At 43.3% G+C, this 13,544-nt stretch overlaps 2 protein-coding genes across 2 annotated transcripts; one reads left to right on the top strand and one right to left on the bottom strand.

Annotated features, from left to right (window-relative positions):
• The first annotated feature begins 2,035 nt into the window (after positions 1-2,035).
• On the top strand, positions 2,036-6,242 carry UBD (ubiquitin D). Its single transcript, XM_002816611.3, has 2 exons — positions 2,036-2,180; positions 5,508-6,242. Exons 1-2 carry the CDS (start codon positions 2,154-2,156, stop codon positions 5,976-5,978), a joined length of 498 nt encoding a protein of 165 aa, XP_002816657.3. The 5' UTR covers positions 2,036-2,153; the 3' UTR covers positions 5,979-6,242.
• LOC100450467 (putative olfactory receptor 2I1) lies at positions 5,800-11,084 on the bottom strand. Its single transcript, XM_054557081.2, has 2 exons — positions 11,079-11,084; positions 5,800-8,631 (listed from the first exon to the last, which is right to left on the bottom strand). The coding sequence occupies exons 1-2, from the start codon at positions 11,082-11,084 to the stop codon at positions 7,690-7,692; spliced, it is 948 nt and encodes a 315-aa protein (XP_054413056.2). The 3' UTR covers positions 5,800-7,689.
• Positions 11,085-13,544: the final 2,460 nt, after the last annotated feature.

Raw genomic sequence — 13,544 nt, 5'->3', positions numbered from 1 at the left:
TTGTGGTGGTAGATCCCTCATGAATGGCTTGGGGCTGTCATCATCGTAATGAATGAGTTCTCACTCCATTAGCTCCCATGAGAGCTGGTTGTTTAAAAGAGCCTGGCATTTTTCCCACTGTCTCTTACCTCCCTCTCTTGCCATGTGACACGCCTGCTCTCCTTCACCTTCCGCCATGAGTAAAAGCTTCTTGAGGCCTCACCAGAAGCAGATGCTGGTGCCATACTTCTTGTATAGTTGGCAGAACTATGAATCAATTAAACTTTTTTTCCTTATAAATACCCAGCCTCAAGTATTCCTTTATAGTATGCAAAAGAGACTAATACAGCAAATGAAAAGAGATCTGTCTCTGAAAGAACTTATTTTGACATAGAGAGAGACAGAAAAAGTCAGATTGACACTGGGTAAGAAGCAAGGAGGTCAGGTCCCAAGATGAAATCCTGCCTGTGGTCAGCAAAGGGGCACCAAGGTGTCTGGGACAGTCCCGGCCCTGGCTTTGGGCAGGGAGGGAATTTCCCATAGGAAAGGAAAAGTAAAGAGAGAGAGAGAGGTCAGAGTCCAGGTTTGTTGTTCATATGGTTTCTTGAAAGGGCACTATTTCCCAGAATCCAGGTCCTCTCTGGGTAGGGAATCCCCTGAATTAGTTTTTTCTGAGAGTATATTAGATTTGCCCTCACAGTAACCCCATGCTGGAAATACCCAACTGCAGTAGCACTTTTCTCCCTGCCTTTTCCCACTGAAATAACAACAATATAGGAAGAACACAAGGACTATAGAAATACAGATTAGCGTTTGAACCCTTGCTTACCAGCTACTACTAATATGATTGTGGATGAGGTAGCTTCTTACTTATTAACAGGGGTACTAATACAGGTGGTTCCTTACAATGATTCCACTTATGATTTTTTATTTAATAGTGATGCCAAAGCAATACATACTCAGTAGAAACCTACTTCAAGTTCCCATAAAATCGTTCTGCTTTTCACTTTCAGTACAGTATTTAATAACTTAAATGAGATATTTCACACTTCCGTAGTAAATATGCTTTTTGTTAGATAATTTTGTCCAACTGTATGCTAATGTAAGTGTTCTGAGTATGTTTAAGGCAGGTTAGGTTAAGCTATGATGTTTGGTGGGTTAGGTGTATTAAATGCATTTCTAATTTTGGATATTTTCAGTGTACAATGGGTTTACTGGGATGTAACCCTGTCATAAGTGAAGGAGCACCTGTACTTACTTCATTAAAATGCTGAAACAGTAAATTAGGTAACATTTAATAATAAGTTGTGCAGTTCTTGAAATTTAAGTACTCACTAAATATTACTTTTCCTTTTTTGTTATTTACTTACTTTTCATTCATTTATTAATTCATTTGTGCATTTAGTAAACATTTATAAATTATTTCCTGTGCCAGACAGCATGCTGGAGCAGTGCTAAAGATACAAGTTAATTAAGACACAATCACGACCTTCAAGATTCCTACTGTTTTCTAAAGATTACAGACAAGCAGACGATGCTATTGTTGAAGAAACATGCTCTGAGAGCCATTTGAAGGAAGCGTAGAGGATAGAAGATGGACACATAACCCAGGATGGGGAGGAAAAGAGTTAGGGAAGGCTTTTTGACGAAGATGCTGTTTACACCATGTGTTCTTATAAATTCATAGTGGTGGGGATAGAGTTGGAGGAAAAGGCATGCTCAGTGGCATGGAGATGGCAGAGAGATTGGGGTGTTCAAGGATATGCTGGGAATTCAAGGAATGAGAATTCCCATAGACACAGACACCGCTAGACATAGAGATCTGCAGCTTAGGTTGGGGCTGTGGGTATAGATCCAGGTGGCTTCAACAGACAAAGATCTTTCCTGAGAAAAGGGAAAAGTTTTCAACACAGAAAGACCATCCCATGTTTGGAATGAGGTTTGCAAATAGATTGCTTGAGGGGAGAAGTACGTGATCAGAAAGCATTCTTTGTCTATTAACTCCTGCCCAGCAAAAGTGAAAGAAAATTCACGGGAGCATGCAAGAACAAAGGGCACAGCAAAGCTGGACAAACTCAGCAATCCAGGCAGGGGATTTCCAGCTCAGCGCTGGTATATAAGCTGCATGCAAAGTCCTTTTTCTGTCTCTGGTTTCTGGCCCCTTGACTGCAGAGATGGCTCCCAATGCTTCATGCCTCTGTGTAAGTTGGGATTTGATAAAGGGGATGGGGAAAGGAAAAGCACTTTCAAGAGTTGGGGAGAGATCTTAGAAACGGGGGATGGGCAGTAGTCAGGGCTCTGGGTGGCTGGGCAGGCATCCTTAAGGAGAAGAGGCTGGCATCGACATTTGCAGAATGGGAAGAGGGATTGTCTGAAGAGAAGCTGGTTATCTGGCTTCTGTGTTCTTTTTTAAATAAAACATTGGACTAGCTACTCTTAGGGATAAATGGTAGAAGAAAAAGTGGGGGTGAGCTTTGTGTTCCACAGGGCTGGTGAGATTTGAAATTATGGTAACATTTTTTAGGGTTCTTAAACTTAATCTTCCCTCTCCTTTCAAAGGAGAGCTTCACAAAACTCATTTATCGGAAGTTGTTAATGATCTAACACATTACATTGCATAAGAAAATATGCACCATGGAGAGAACCTGGAATTAATGCAATGCTTAACACAGAGCCTCCAGTGAAGAAATGTCTGCAATATCTAGATTGGGAAAATACTTCTGAATGGAGTATGAGGGAGGTCTTCTCAGGCTTTCAAGTGGCCATTAGGGGTGAGTTTTCTCATCTTTCAGGATTTCCCAGCTATTGAAGTAAGACTTAGATATAGTCCCTACCTTCTGTGAGTGAGGCCCTAGTCTTATCAAAGGAGATCACATTCTATATTAGTGTTACCAGGGGGTCTTTGCTCCCAGAGCTCCCAAGATGGTGGCAGGCTGCTTCCAAAATGGCGGTGGGCTGCTTCCAAGATGGTGGCAAGCCTCCTGTTCTCTGACCTGGGGTTCTTGGCCTCATGGATTCCAAGGAATGGAATCTTGGGCCATGTGGTGGTTGTTACAGCTCTATTAGAAGCTGTGGGTCACAGAAGAGAACCATGGACCCAGTGACTAGTGTTCAGCTCGATTAGGATGAACCCGGGCACTTAGCTGTGCAGAACAATGGTAAGCCTTTAGCCCGATCAGGAGCGGCAATGGGCGCCTCACTGGTTCAGAAGCACAGTGGACACCCTGCCGGATCTGGAGGGATGGAAGTCAGCCGCGGGTCTGCGACGGTGGCAAACAGCAGTGGTGAATGGCGAGCAAAAGCTCAGCTCGAGCCGTAAGAAACACGGACCAGAAGACTGCAGTTGCAAGATTTAATAGAGTGAAGACAGAGCTCCCATATAAAGGGAGGGGACCCAAAGAGGGTAGCCTTTGTTGGCTCGAATGCCTGTGTTTATATCTCGATCGTTGTCCCTCCCACTGTGATCTCAGGCAATAGATGATTGGCTATATCTTTACCTCCTGTTTTTGCCTAATTAGCATTTTAGTGAGCTCTCTTTACTACTTGATTGGTCGGGTGTGAGCTAAGTTGCAAGCCCCGTGTTTAAAGGTGGTTGCAGTCACCTCCCCAGCTAGGTTTAGGGATTCTTAGTCGGCCTAGGAAATCCAGCTAGTCTTGTCTCTCATTAGATAGAAATAAAAACACAAGAAATATAAATTAACAAGAAACACTGAACATAGTGTCTCGGTAATTTGTAAGTTATTATTATAAAGCAGTGGGATATTTGAAAAGAAACTAACAGTTCAGTGATTATGTGTCCTACCCAGGATTTCCTTCTGAAGTATTGACAGAGGGTATCCTATAGCTATGAGTATCTTCATGAGGCTGTCATATTTTGGAAATTCTCTTTGATAGTTGTTTTTAGAGTCTGATGTACATCTTTTGAAGCCTCATATTTACTTTTCGACATTTGACAAAATTTATCTGGATAGGAGAGGCAGGTAAATAAGGTGGAAAATCACTAATTACATTTTGAGATGGATAAAGGTATGTTTTTTACATCCATTGAAATGCACAGAAAAACGAAATGTAAAGATTGTCAACTAAAAAAAATCACACAATTCATAAATTTAGAAGGGGAGTTTATTTCTTATGAAAGGTTATAGTCTGCAAGGTAGCCATTCTGACAGGCTGGGAGGCTTTGCTTCTGATTGAAAACCAAAAGCAAGCACTTTGCAGGAGGAAAGGTGACACAGGAATTTATGCTGCAGGGGTTTGCTAAGTATACATATCCAATAGGTTATAGCAGAGGCAATGAATATTCAGGAAGAGGGTCCTAATGCATGCATATTGAATAAGCTTGCATGTTACATACCACCCATGGTCACTCTGAAGTGGAGACTTAACATTTAATTGCATTACAGTTAGGCCTTATACATGAAAATGTGAAGCAGGGACACAAAGGCATTCAAATGCGCAGCTTCTGTAAACTAGCCAGAACCAGTCCATGGTCAGTGGTCTCTTATCAGGAGAAAATTACTGAAATCAGTCTTTTGTCCAATTAAAACTGTAGTTATGGCTTGTGGAACAGAGGGTCAGTTAGCCTGTGTTCCACAACACGGGGTGAGCTGTAATTGTTTTAATATTGTTCCTCTCAAGGCCCATGCTTGTTTAGCTGCTAGAGAAAAAAGAAAAAACTTTGTGGCAGAACATAGTTTATTCTTTAAGTGTAGGGATGCATGACTTAACTCTTGCCTGTTATAACCCTCGGTCTTGTTTATAATTTGCTATCTTATTGCCACAAAGAATCCACTCTCTCAGTCCTATAATCTCTAACATTGCTGGTCAGTTGTGTCTAAACTGCAAAAGGGAGAAGATATAATGAGGCATGTCCAACCTCCTGTTCCATCATGACTGAAATGTTTTATTTATTTATATTTTTGAGACAGAGTCTGACTCTGTTGCCCTAGCTGGAGTGCAGTAGTGCCATCTCCACTCACTGCAACCTCTGCCTCCTGGATTCAAATGATTCTCATGCCTCAGCCTCCTGAGTAGCTGGGATTACAGGGACTCACCACCATGCCTGGCTAATTTTTGTATTTTTAGTAGAGACGGAGTTTCACCAAGTTGACCAGGCTGGTCTCAAACTCCCAGCCTCAATTGATCAGCCTGCCTCAGCTTCCCAAAGTTCTGGGATTACAGGTGTAAGCCACCACCCTTGGCCCAATGACTAAGTTTTTAAAGTTTCTCTAGGGTCCCCCTGAGCAAAAGAGCGTCCGTTCAGTTGGTTGGGGGCTCAGGATTTTATTTTCCATTCTCAAGATTGAAAAAAAAGGTGTGATTATAAAGGAATGGGACAAATTATCTTATTTGTGTTGTAACTTGGTAATTCCAAAAAAGAAGTTCCAAGAAAGAGAGGGTCACTGGCTACTGAACAGGAGCTAGAGGACCAGATAGATAGTGGAAGCGGGGGAGCCATTGTGGTGGGGAGTAGAAGTGTAAGGGAGGCAGGCATCCTAGGTAACTGTCTTGTGGCTTTCACTTCCCAGGTGCATGTCCGTTCCGAGGAAGGGGATTTAATGACCTTTGATGCCAACCCAGATGACAGCGTGAAAAAAATCAAAGAACATGTCCGGTCTAAGACCAAGGTTCCTGTGCAGGACCAGGTTCTTTTGCTGGGCTCCAAGATCCTAAAGCCACGGAGAAGCCTCTCATCTTATGGCACTGACAAAGAGAAGACCATCCACCTTACCCTGAAAGTGGTGAAGCCCAGTGATGAGGAGCTGCCCTTGTTTCTTGTGGAGTCAGGTGATGAGGGACAGAGGCACCTCCTCCAGGTGCGAAGGTCCAGCTCAGTGGCACAAGTAAAAGCAATGATTGAGACTAAGACGGGTGTAACCCCTGAGACCCAGATTGTGACTTGCAATGGAAAGAGACTGGAAGATGGGAAGATGATGGCAGATTATGGCATCAGAAAGGGCAACTTACTCTTCCTGGCATCTTATGGTATTGGAGGGTGACCACCCTGGGGATGGGGTGTTGGCAGGGGTCAAAAAGCTTATTTCTTTTAATCTCTTACTCAACGACCACATCCTTTGATGATTTCCCAAAATTAATGAGAATGAGATGAGTAGAGTAAGATTTGGGTGAGATGGGTAGGATGAAGAATATTGCCCAACTCTCTGTTTCTTTGATTCTAACACAATTAATTAAGTGGCATGATTTTTAATAATGTATTACTGAGACTAGTAAATAAATTTTTAAGGCAAAATAGAGCATTCAAAGCCAGCTTGGAATTTAATTCTTTCTTGATACCTTGTTATTTATGGAAAAACTCTTGTCTCCTTTCCTTTATGACAAGAGAGTAAGTTTTAGGTTGGGATCCATGTTCTACTGATTTCTGTATTTCTGTCTTTGTTAAGTCCAGTGCTTTATTTATATCACTCAATAATGGTTGAACCAAATTGAATTTCTACGTATAGAGCACAGTGAAATGATTTTTTATAAAATGTATTAGTTGCTCTGACATGATCACAATCAAATTACTAAACATTTTAGAAACTAAATTAAACTCCTTCCCCCCCTTCTTCTTTAAAGCTATTTGTATGAAATTAAGTCTGGCACCATGCCCCCTTTTATTCTCTATGTCCCACACCCGACTAAAATAGTTATTATTTCTGGGGATGATGGTGGGCAAGGAAAGGTATTTTCCACAGGAATCTAGCGATTCTGTTTAACTAGTGGGGATTCCTAGGGGTAGATGGACATTGGGAGTGAACAAATTTTCTAAAGCTGGGGGACTGTGGACCACCCTCTCTCCTACCTGCCTTAGGGTCTAGCAGGTCTTCTCCAGGATGAGGGCGCCAGTCTGGGTGAGGGTGGGTGAGGAGCTGGCTTCTGGGTTGACCTCAATATTCTGCTCAGGTTCTGCTGATTGAGCATTTTCTTCTCTTCCTTTTTCATGAGGAGATCCCTGTTCCTGTCTTGAGAACTTGAGTCCCTTCCTCCGTCTTCCTCCCTCCATTTACTCCTCTTTCTGACTCTCTCTCTTGCTCTCTCTCTCATGACTCACTACTAATCACCTGTGAGTTTTTTTCACGGCCTGAGACATGCCCGCCTTCTTCCACACTCATCCTAGTTCCTTGTTTCTTTAAAACTTGCTCAAGAACCAACTCCTGCAGGGGGGTTTCCAGTCTTAACCCCACTCAGCAAAATTCACCACCATTTATGGGCTTTCCTCATCACATTTATGGGTGAAATGCCCCGGGGAGGGCACTGGTCATCTGGCAAGGTCTGCACTAAGTTGGACTGATTTCTGAGAAGAGAGTCCATGGCCGCTTTTTCTGGATGTACCCTCTCCTGCAGGGTAGGGACCATGATTTTCTTGTCAACTTGAGACTTCTGATTGTAGAGACCAAGAGGTCTTCCATGGTCTTCCATCAGATAGGGAGGAAGCTAAAGGCGAGCATCACGTCCATCATCTTCCCTGCGCGTGGAGTTGTGAGGGGTAGGTTTTCCTTCCCTAAACCTGAGTATATAGAGGATTTAGGGATTTTCCCTCAAGAACTAAACATTTCCTCACGGGAGGAAAACATTTCCCCCATTGGACTCCTTAGGGCAAATCTGGCAGATTATCATACAAAAATGAACAGCCTGAAGTCTAAACTGACTCACTAATGGGTATTTCCATCCTTGGGTTGTGGCTTAATACTATCTCCCCTCCCCAACTACTCACTGCCCAGCCTGGCCTCTCCCCAGACTCCGCAGCAGCCTCTTCGCTGCCCCCTTCACTTCCTTATTCCTGAGGGTGTAGATGAGCGGGTTGAGAGCAGGTGTGACTACGGTGTAGAAGAGCGATACGAACTTGCCCCGTGCCTGGTTGTAGCGCTGCGCGGGCTGCAGGTAGGTGTAGATGGCCGAGCCGTAGAACAGGCAGACGGCTGTCAGGTGGGACCCACACGTACCCACCGCCCTCCTCTGGCCTCCGCTGAACCGCATGCAACAGACAGCTCGGGCCACGGCACCGTAGGAGGCCAGGATGACGGCAAACGGCAGCAGCAGGATGACCACGCGGGCGGCGAACATCTGGTTCTCGGTAGTGTCTCCGTCGCCTCCGCAGGCCAGCTTGAGCAACGCCGGCAGCTCACAGATGAAGTGGTCCAGCAGGCAGGGCGCGCACAGCGGCCGCTCAGCCAGGAGCGCGGTTTGCGCAACGGAGTTGGTGAGGCCGCTTAGCCAGGAGGCGCTGGCCAGAGTGCGACATAGGCGCGGGGAGGCGAGCCCCGCGTAGCGCAGCGGGCGGCACACTGCGGCCGCGCTGTCCAGAGCCATCACCGCCAGGAGGACGCACTCGGCCGAACCCAGAGCCAGCGATGCGCACAGCTGGGCCGTGCAGTGGCTGCGCGGCAGCCAGAGCGCTGGTCCGCGCAGGTTGGCCAGCAGCGGCGGCACCACGCTAGTGGTGAAGCCCGCGTCTACCAAGGCCAGGTGGCAGAGGAAGTAGTACATGGGCGTGTGCAGGCGCGGGTCGCGCACCGCCAGCAGCACCAGCGCCGAGTTGCCAGTCAAGGTCAGGAGGTAGCACAGGAGGACAAGGGCGAAGAGGACCGGCTGCAGGGAAGGCCAGTCGGAGAAACCCAGCAGGAGAAAGCGCTCCTCTGCGCTGTAGTTGGCCTAAAGGAGGAAAACTCCCAGAATGTTTGGAAGGTCGAAATAAAAAAGGGTGACTACCCCTTATAAGCAAAGGGAAAACCTTGGAGTGTGGGGTTGGGCTGGGAGAAGGAATGGAAGCATATACAAGGTCAGTTTGTGGATTGTAATCCCATTTACAGATGAGATTACTTAAAAATAAACTCCCTAAGAATAAGGGCAACACTCCAAGCTTGGCCTGGCCAACACTCAGTAGGCAGAATGATCACCTCCGTTGTTTCAGGTACTCTGTGTTTATTTATGCAACAGTTCATGTAAAATGGAGACGAGGCCAGAAGAATCCTTGAGCAGACAGAGCCAGTTGGGCCTCCTAAGTGACCTTAACCTTGCTTGATTTGCAAGCATGTCTGAAACTTTATTTGTGGTGTTTCTTGTAAATGCCTATGTTAAAGAAACACAGAACTTAAGCTCAACCAATCAGAAGCAGCCAACAAAAACGTAATTAGTAACTAGGACTTCCTCATGGGATAGACCAAATAAGGCAACTGTATAACTGTATAACTGTAACCAATGAAATATTATCTTTGCTTTTATCTATTTGTCCTAAAAAGCCTCCTCCTCATGTTCTCTCTGGGGAGCTCCCTAGCCACTTCTGGCTTGGAGCTGCCCAATTCATGGATCACTGCTCAAATAAACTCTTAAATATTTTATTGGGCCTTAGTTTACTTTCTAACACAACCCATTATGCTGCTGATTACTGATTTTTAATTTGTTGTGAATAGAGACTACTCCCAACGTCCATGCCCCTCCCACTGAGGGGAGATCAGCACACGCATACTAGCCTTTAAATCAGAAATCAGTTGGGTAGAAAAAAAGAACACTTTCTGGTAGACTAGAACATCAGGACATCTTGGTTTTACCTACATAGCTCCCTTTAGCCAGTTATATGATATGGGGAAATCTTCATTTCCCTCTGTCTCAATTTTTTCATGTGTAAATCAAGGACTTTGAACTAGATGACATCTAAGTTTCCTGTCCCAACTCCTTGGCTTTACTATCAAATATTAATCAAAAAATAAAATAAAAAGAGAACCCCAGGGAACAAAAGGAACCTCATTCTCCAAAGGGTCTTGTTGAACCAAGTGTCTTAATGGTACAGAAACATATGGTTTATGTGATGGATGAAAGTTTATGTGATGGATAGAAATCTTTCTGCTGCATGACTCCTGACATAAATTATTGTATAGATAACTTATTTTTCACATCATATTCACTGCTGTAAATTACAAAATCACAATAACCTAATTTTTCATTTTTCAGGGGAAAAAACACTGTTCCCTACCAAAACATCCTCTTTGATTTTATGTTTCACTCATTTTATCCTCACTGGGCAGAACAAGCATTAATGTTGTGATTAAGAACCAGGGCTCAGCAGCCAGGGCTCAAACTGCCTGGGTTTGAGTCCTGGCTCTGCCATTTTCTAGCTGAAAAACCTTGGGTATGTTACTTAGCATCTCTCTGCCTCAGTTTCCTCATATGAAAATAGAAATATGTTAAGTGGGCTAAATATGAAAAGCTGTTAGAACAAGGCCTGGCACACAGCAGTTGTTAACTATTGTCATCCTTTAATAAACGCTAACTGTTGTCATATCTGTTTCCCAAATTAAGAAACAGGTTTTTAAGGGGTTCTTATGCTAGGCAGTGCTATAACTGCTATGAACATTTACATCTCTTTTCATTTATTAACTCTAATCTTCACTCACTTGAAAATTAGGCAATAGCCTTATTTTATAGAGTATGTTAGGAGAGTAATTGAAGTGAAATTACTTGCCCAAGGCCACATCATTTGTAAATGCTTAATAGGTTTTCCACTTATATTTGACTAACTTCGAGGTCCTTCCTGTTTGATCAACCAGGATCCACTGTGCTAGAGACTGTGGAGTATAAAAGGACATGCAAAGTCTGACCTATATTTATAGATCATTTTATAATTTGGGGTCATATCAGAGATGAATAAAGTAGGAGAGGTGCCATTCAGGCTTACAGACCAATGGTAGCTAGAGATGTTGAGTTACAAAAGGTCAAATTCTTTAATGTGGTGATTACACAGACACACAACAGTTTAGCCAGGCAAGCTCTAAACCATTCCTCTTCAAATATGCCACACCATGAAAACAGGCACACAATAATAAAACTGCACAGATAACATTCTTGTTACATGTATGCACAAATTCCCCAAAACATAGGCATGTGTGCACCTGTACATATAAACCCATCACCTTCACACATCTAGAAGACAAATCTGTTGTGAAATATATAATATATATATAAATTATATTAAATAATATATTATATAAATATATAATATATATAATATAATATAATGTGTCATCAAACTTCACTTGGTATTTCAGAATGTGCCTCTCGGCACAAGACCATTTTGTTGTAGGGCACTGTAATACCCAACTTACCTTCATGTCTAATCTTTGGCACTAATGTTTACACCTTGAATTTCCAGATAGGTTGGTCTCTTGCTCCTGCTCTGGATTCTCTGGATTTGAAATGGAGTTGGGAGTATTTAATAAAAGATGCAATTGCATAGCTGTGTTGATTTCTGGAATGGGTGCCTGAGATCAGAGCCAGGTATTTCAGGAAGAAGACAAGGGGTAGGTGTCATTGTGCTTGTAAATAGAGGAATAAAAAGAACAGGTAAGAAAGAACCTACATTTGTGAAATTTCAGGATCTAGGCAGAGGTGATGATGTCTGTTCCTGGAGAACCTTGTAATGGGGTACAGACCAGACAAGGACCTGGGCCTTGTGCTGGTAGCAAATCAGCATTAGCTGGTGCGGGCAGCAAATATCCCTCCTGGATCTAAAGGACACAGTTAGAGAGAAGGAGGAAGCATGCTGATGAGTGCTCTCACTAGAGAAAAAACAGGGGACTCAACGTTCCCTGTTATTTAGAAGAGAGGATGGAGCTCTGGGGAATAGATGTCCCACTCCTATTACTAGTACTTTGCATGAAGGTGTCTGGAGAGGAGTCCCCAAGAGTGGGGAAGAGGAAATTCTGGAGGGAAAGTCCCTTTAGGGTAGTGTGCCTCTGGCAGTGTATGAAAGCCAAAGGCAGCATAATTCCCTCTCATTAACATTTCTACTATTCAATTGGAACTGGTTTAGAATTTCATTCTCTGATGGAGTGACCTTAAAGCTAATTGTTTAACTTCAGTGACTCTCAATGTCATCATCTGTAAAAAAAGGAAAATAACCCTTTCTGTCAGGAATTTTGTAGATTTGTTGAAGTCATTCTCAGTTTTGAATGTAGCTTTGACTGTTATGTTATCAGCTTTGCTCCAAAGCCCACCTCCCGACTTGTGGCTGTCATCATTCTCTTTCCCTTTGCTCCTCCTTCCTCCTTGAAGATTTTTGTCCCTGATTCCCTCTCACTCTCTCCAGTACTGTGATGATTCTTGGTGAATTCAGTATCCTCATAGATTACCTTTCTATACTTTCCTCTCAGTTTCTTCCTCAGTGAGAGGTCTGCAAATTCATTGTGGCCCCTCACGCCCCTTGTATCTTCACTTCTCTATCAAGCTTAGACTGTCTCATCAATCACTATTACTCCTTTGCATACCTCAGTGTTCCTGCCCTTTTCACTTGTTACACTCTTTCAGCTAAATTGCTTTCCTATTTAAATCCAACTATAATCCTACTCTCTCCCTATATTTGTTCAGCTGACTGTGGCTGAAGAAAAGCCCATAGCCACACTGAGAGGTTTCACTTTACATTCATGACCACTACTTTAAGAGGAAGAGGCTAATGTCATGGATAATCATATTTCCCTAGTCCACTCACTTTCCCCTCTCCTACGTAACTCATGCATACTTTCTGGTCTCTCCTCAAATCCCCAATACTTCTCTCTCTCAAATAATGTCATCTTTCTCAGATAAAAATTTTACTTCATTTTTTACTGAAAAAATATAAAGCAATAAAAAGAGAAGTTCTTACTAACCCATATGTTCACCTACTTGCATCTGTGCTCACATATAGGACTCCACCTTTTCTTCTGATACTGCTAGGAATATACTATTTTGCATCTGTCTGATGCCAGTACCCCCACTTGCCCACTATATTCCATCCCTATCCACTTATTCAGGGATATTACTCTAGTCTTTCCCCTCTTTCCTGTAATATAATTTGTCCTTCCAGTGGACCATCCCCATCAATACATAAACATACTTTGATTTCACTCATTAAAAAATAATCTTCTCTTGACTTCACTTCCCCCTAGCTACCACCCAAGTCCTTGAATTCTCTTTTGGGTTGGCTCCAACAAGGCTTCTGCACTGGAAACCTTTCATCGAAGGTCACAAACTGACCTCCACATTGATATAGTAGTTTTCAGTCCTCATGTTACTTGACCTGTTAGAAGCTTTTCAATAGAGTGGACTTAGCTTTCCTTTTTGGAACATGCCTTTCACTTCTGCTATGGACTGAATTGTGTCCCCCCCAAAATTCATATGTTGAAGATCTAATCCTCAATGTGATGGTATTTGAAATGGGCATTTTAGGAGGTAATTATAGTTAAAGCGGTCACAAAGGTGAGGGCCAAATAGGATTAGTTTCCTTATAAAAGAGGAAAGGCCATGTGAGGAGGCAGCAAGTAGGGAGTTGTCTGCAAGCCAGGAGGAGAGCCATCACCAGGAACAAAATCAGCCAGCATCTTGATCTTGAACTTCCCAGCCTCCAGAACTGTGAGAAATAAACTTCTGTTGTTGAAGCCACCCAGTTTATGGTATTTTGTTATGGCAGTCTGAGCTGACTGACAGCTTCAAATCACCAAAGTCTCCCAGCTGCTCCTTCTGAATCTCCTTTATTGGTTTCTCCTCCTCTCCCTGCTGTGCCCAGGGTTCAGTCCTCTTTCCTTTTTTACATGCAC

Source organism: Pongo abelii, chromosome 5 (assembly GCF_028885655.2).
Source record: "Pongo abelii isolate AG06213 chromosome 5, NHGRI_mPonAbe1-v2.0_pri, whole genome shotgun sequence".
NCBI lineage: Eukaryota > Metazoa > Chordata > Mammalia > Primates > Hominidae > Pongo > Pongo abelii.
This window is presented reverse-complemented; position numbering and strand designations above follow the sequence as displayed.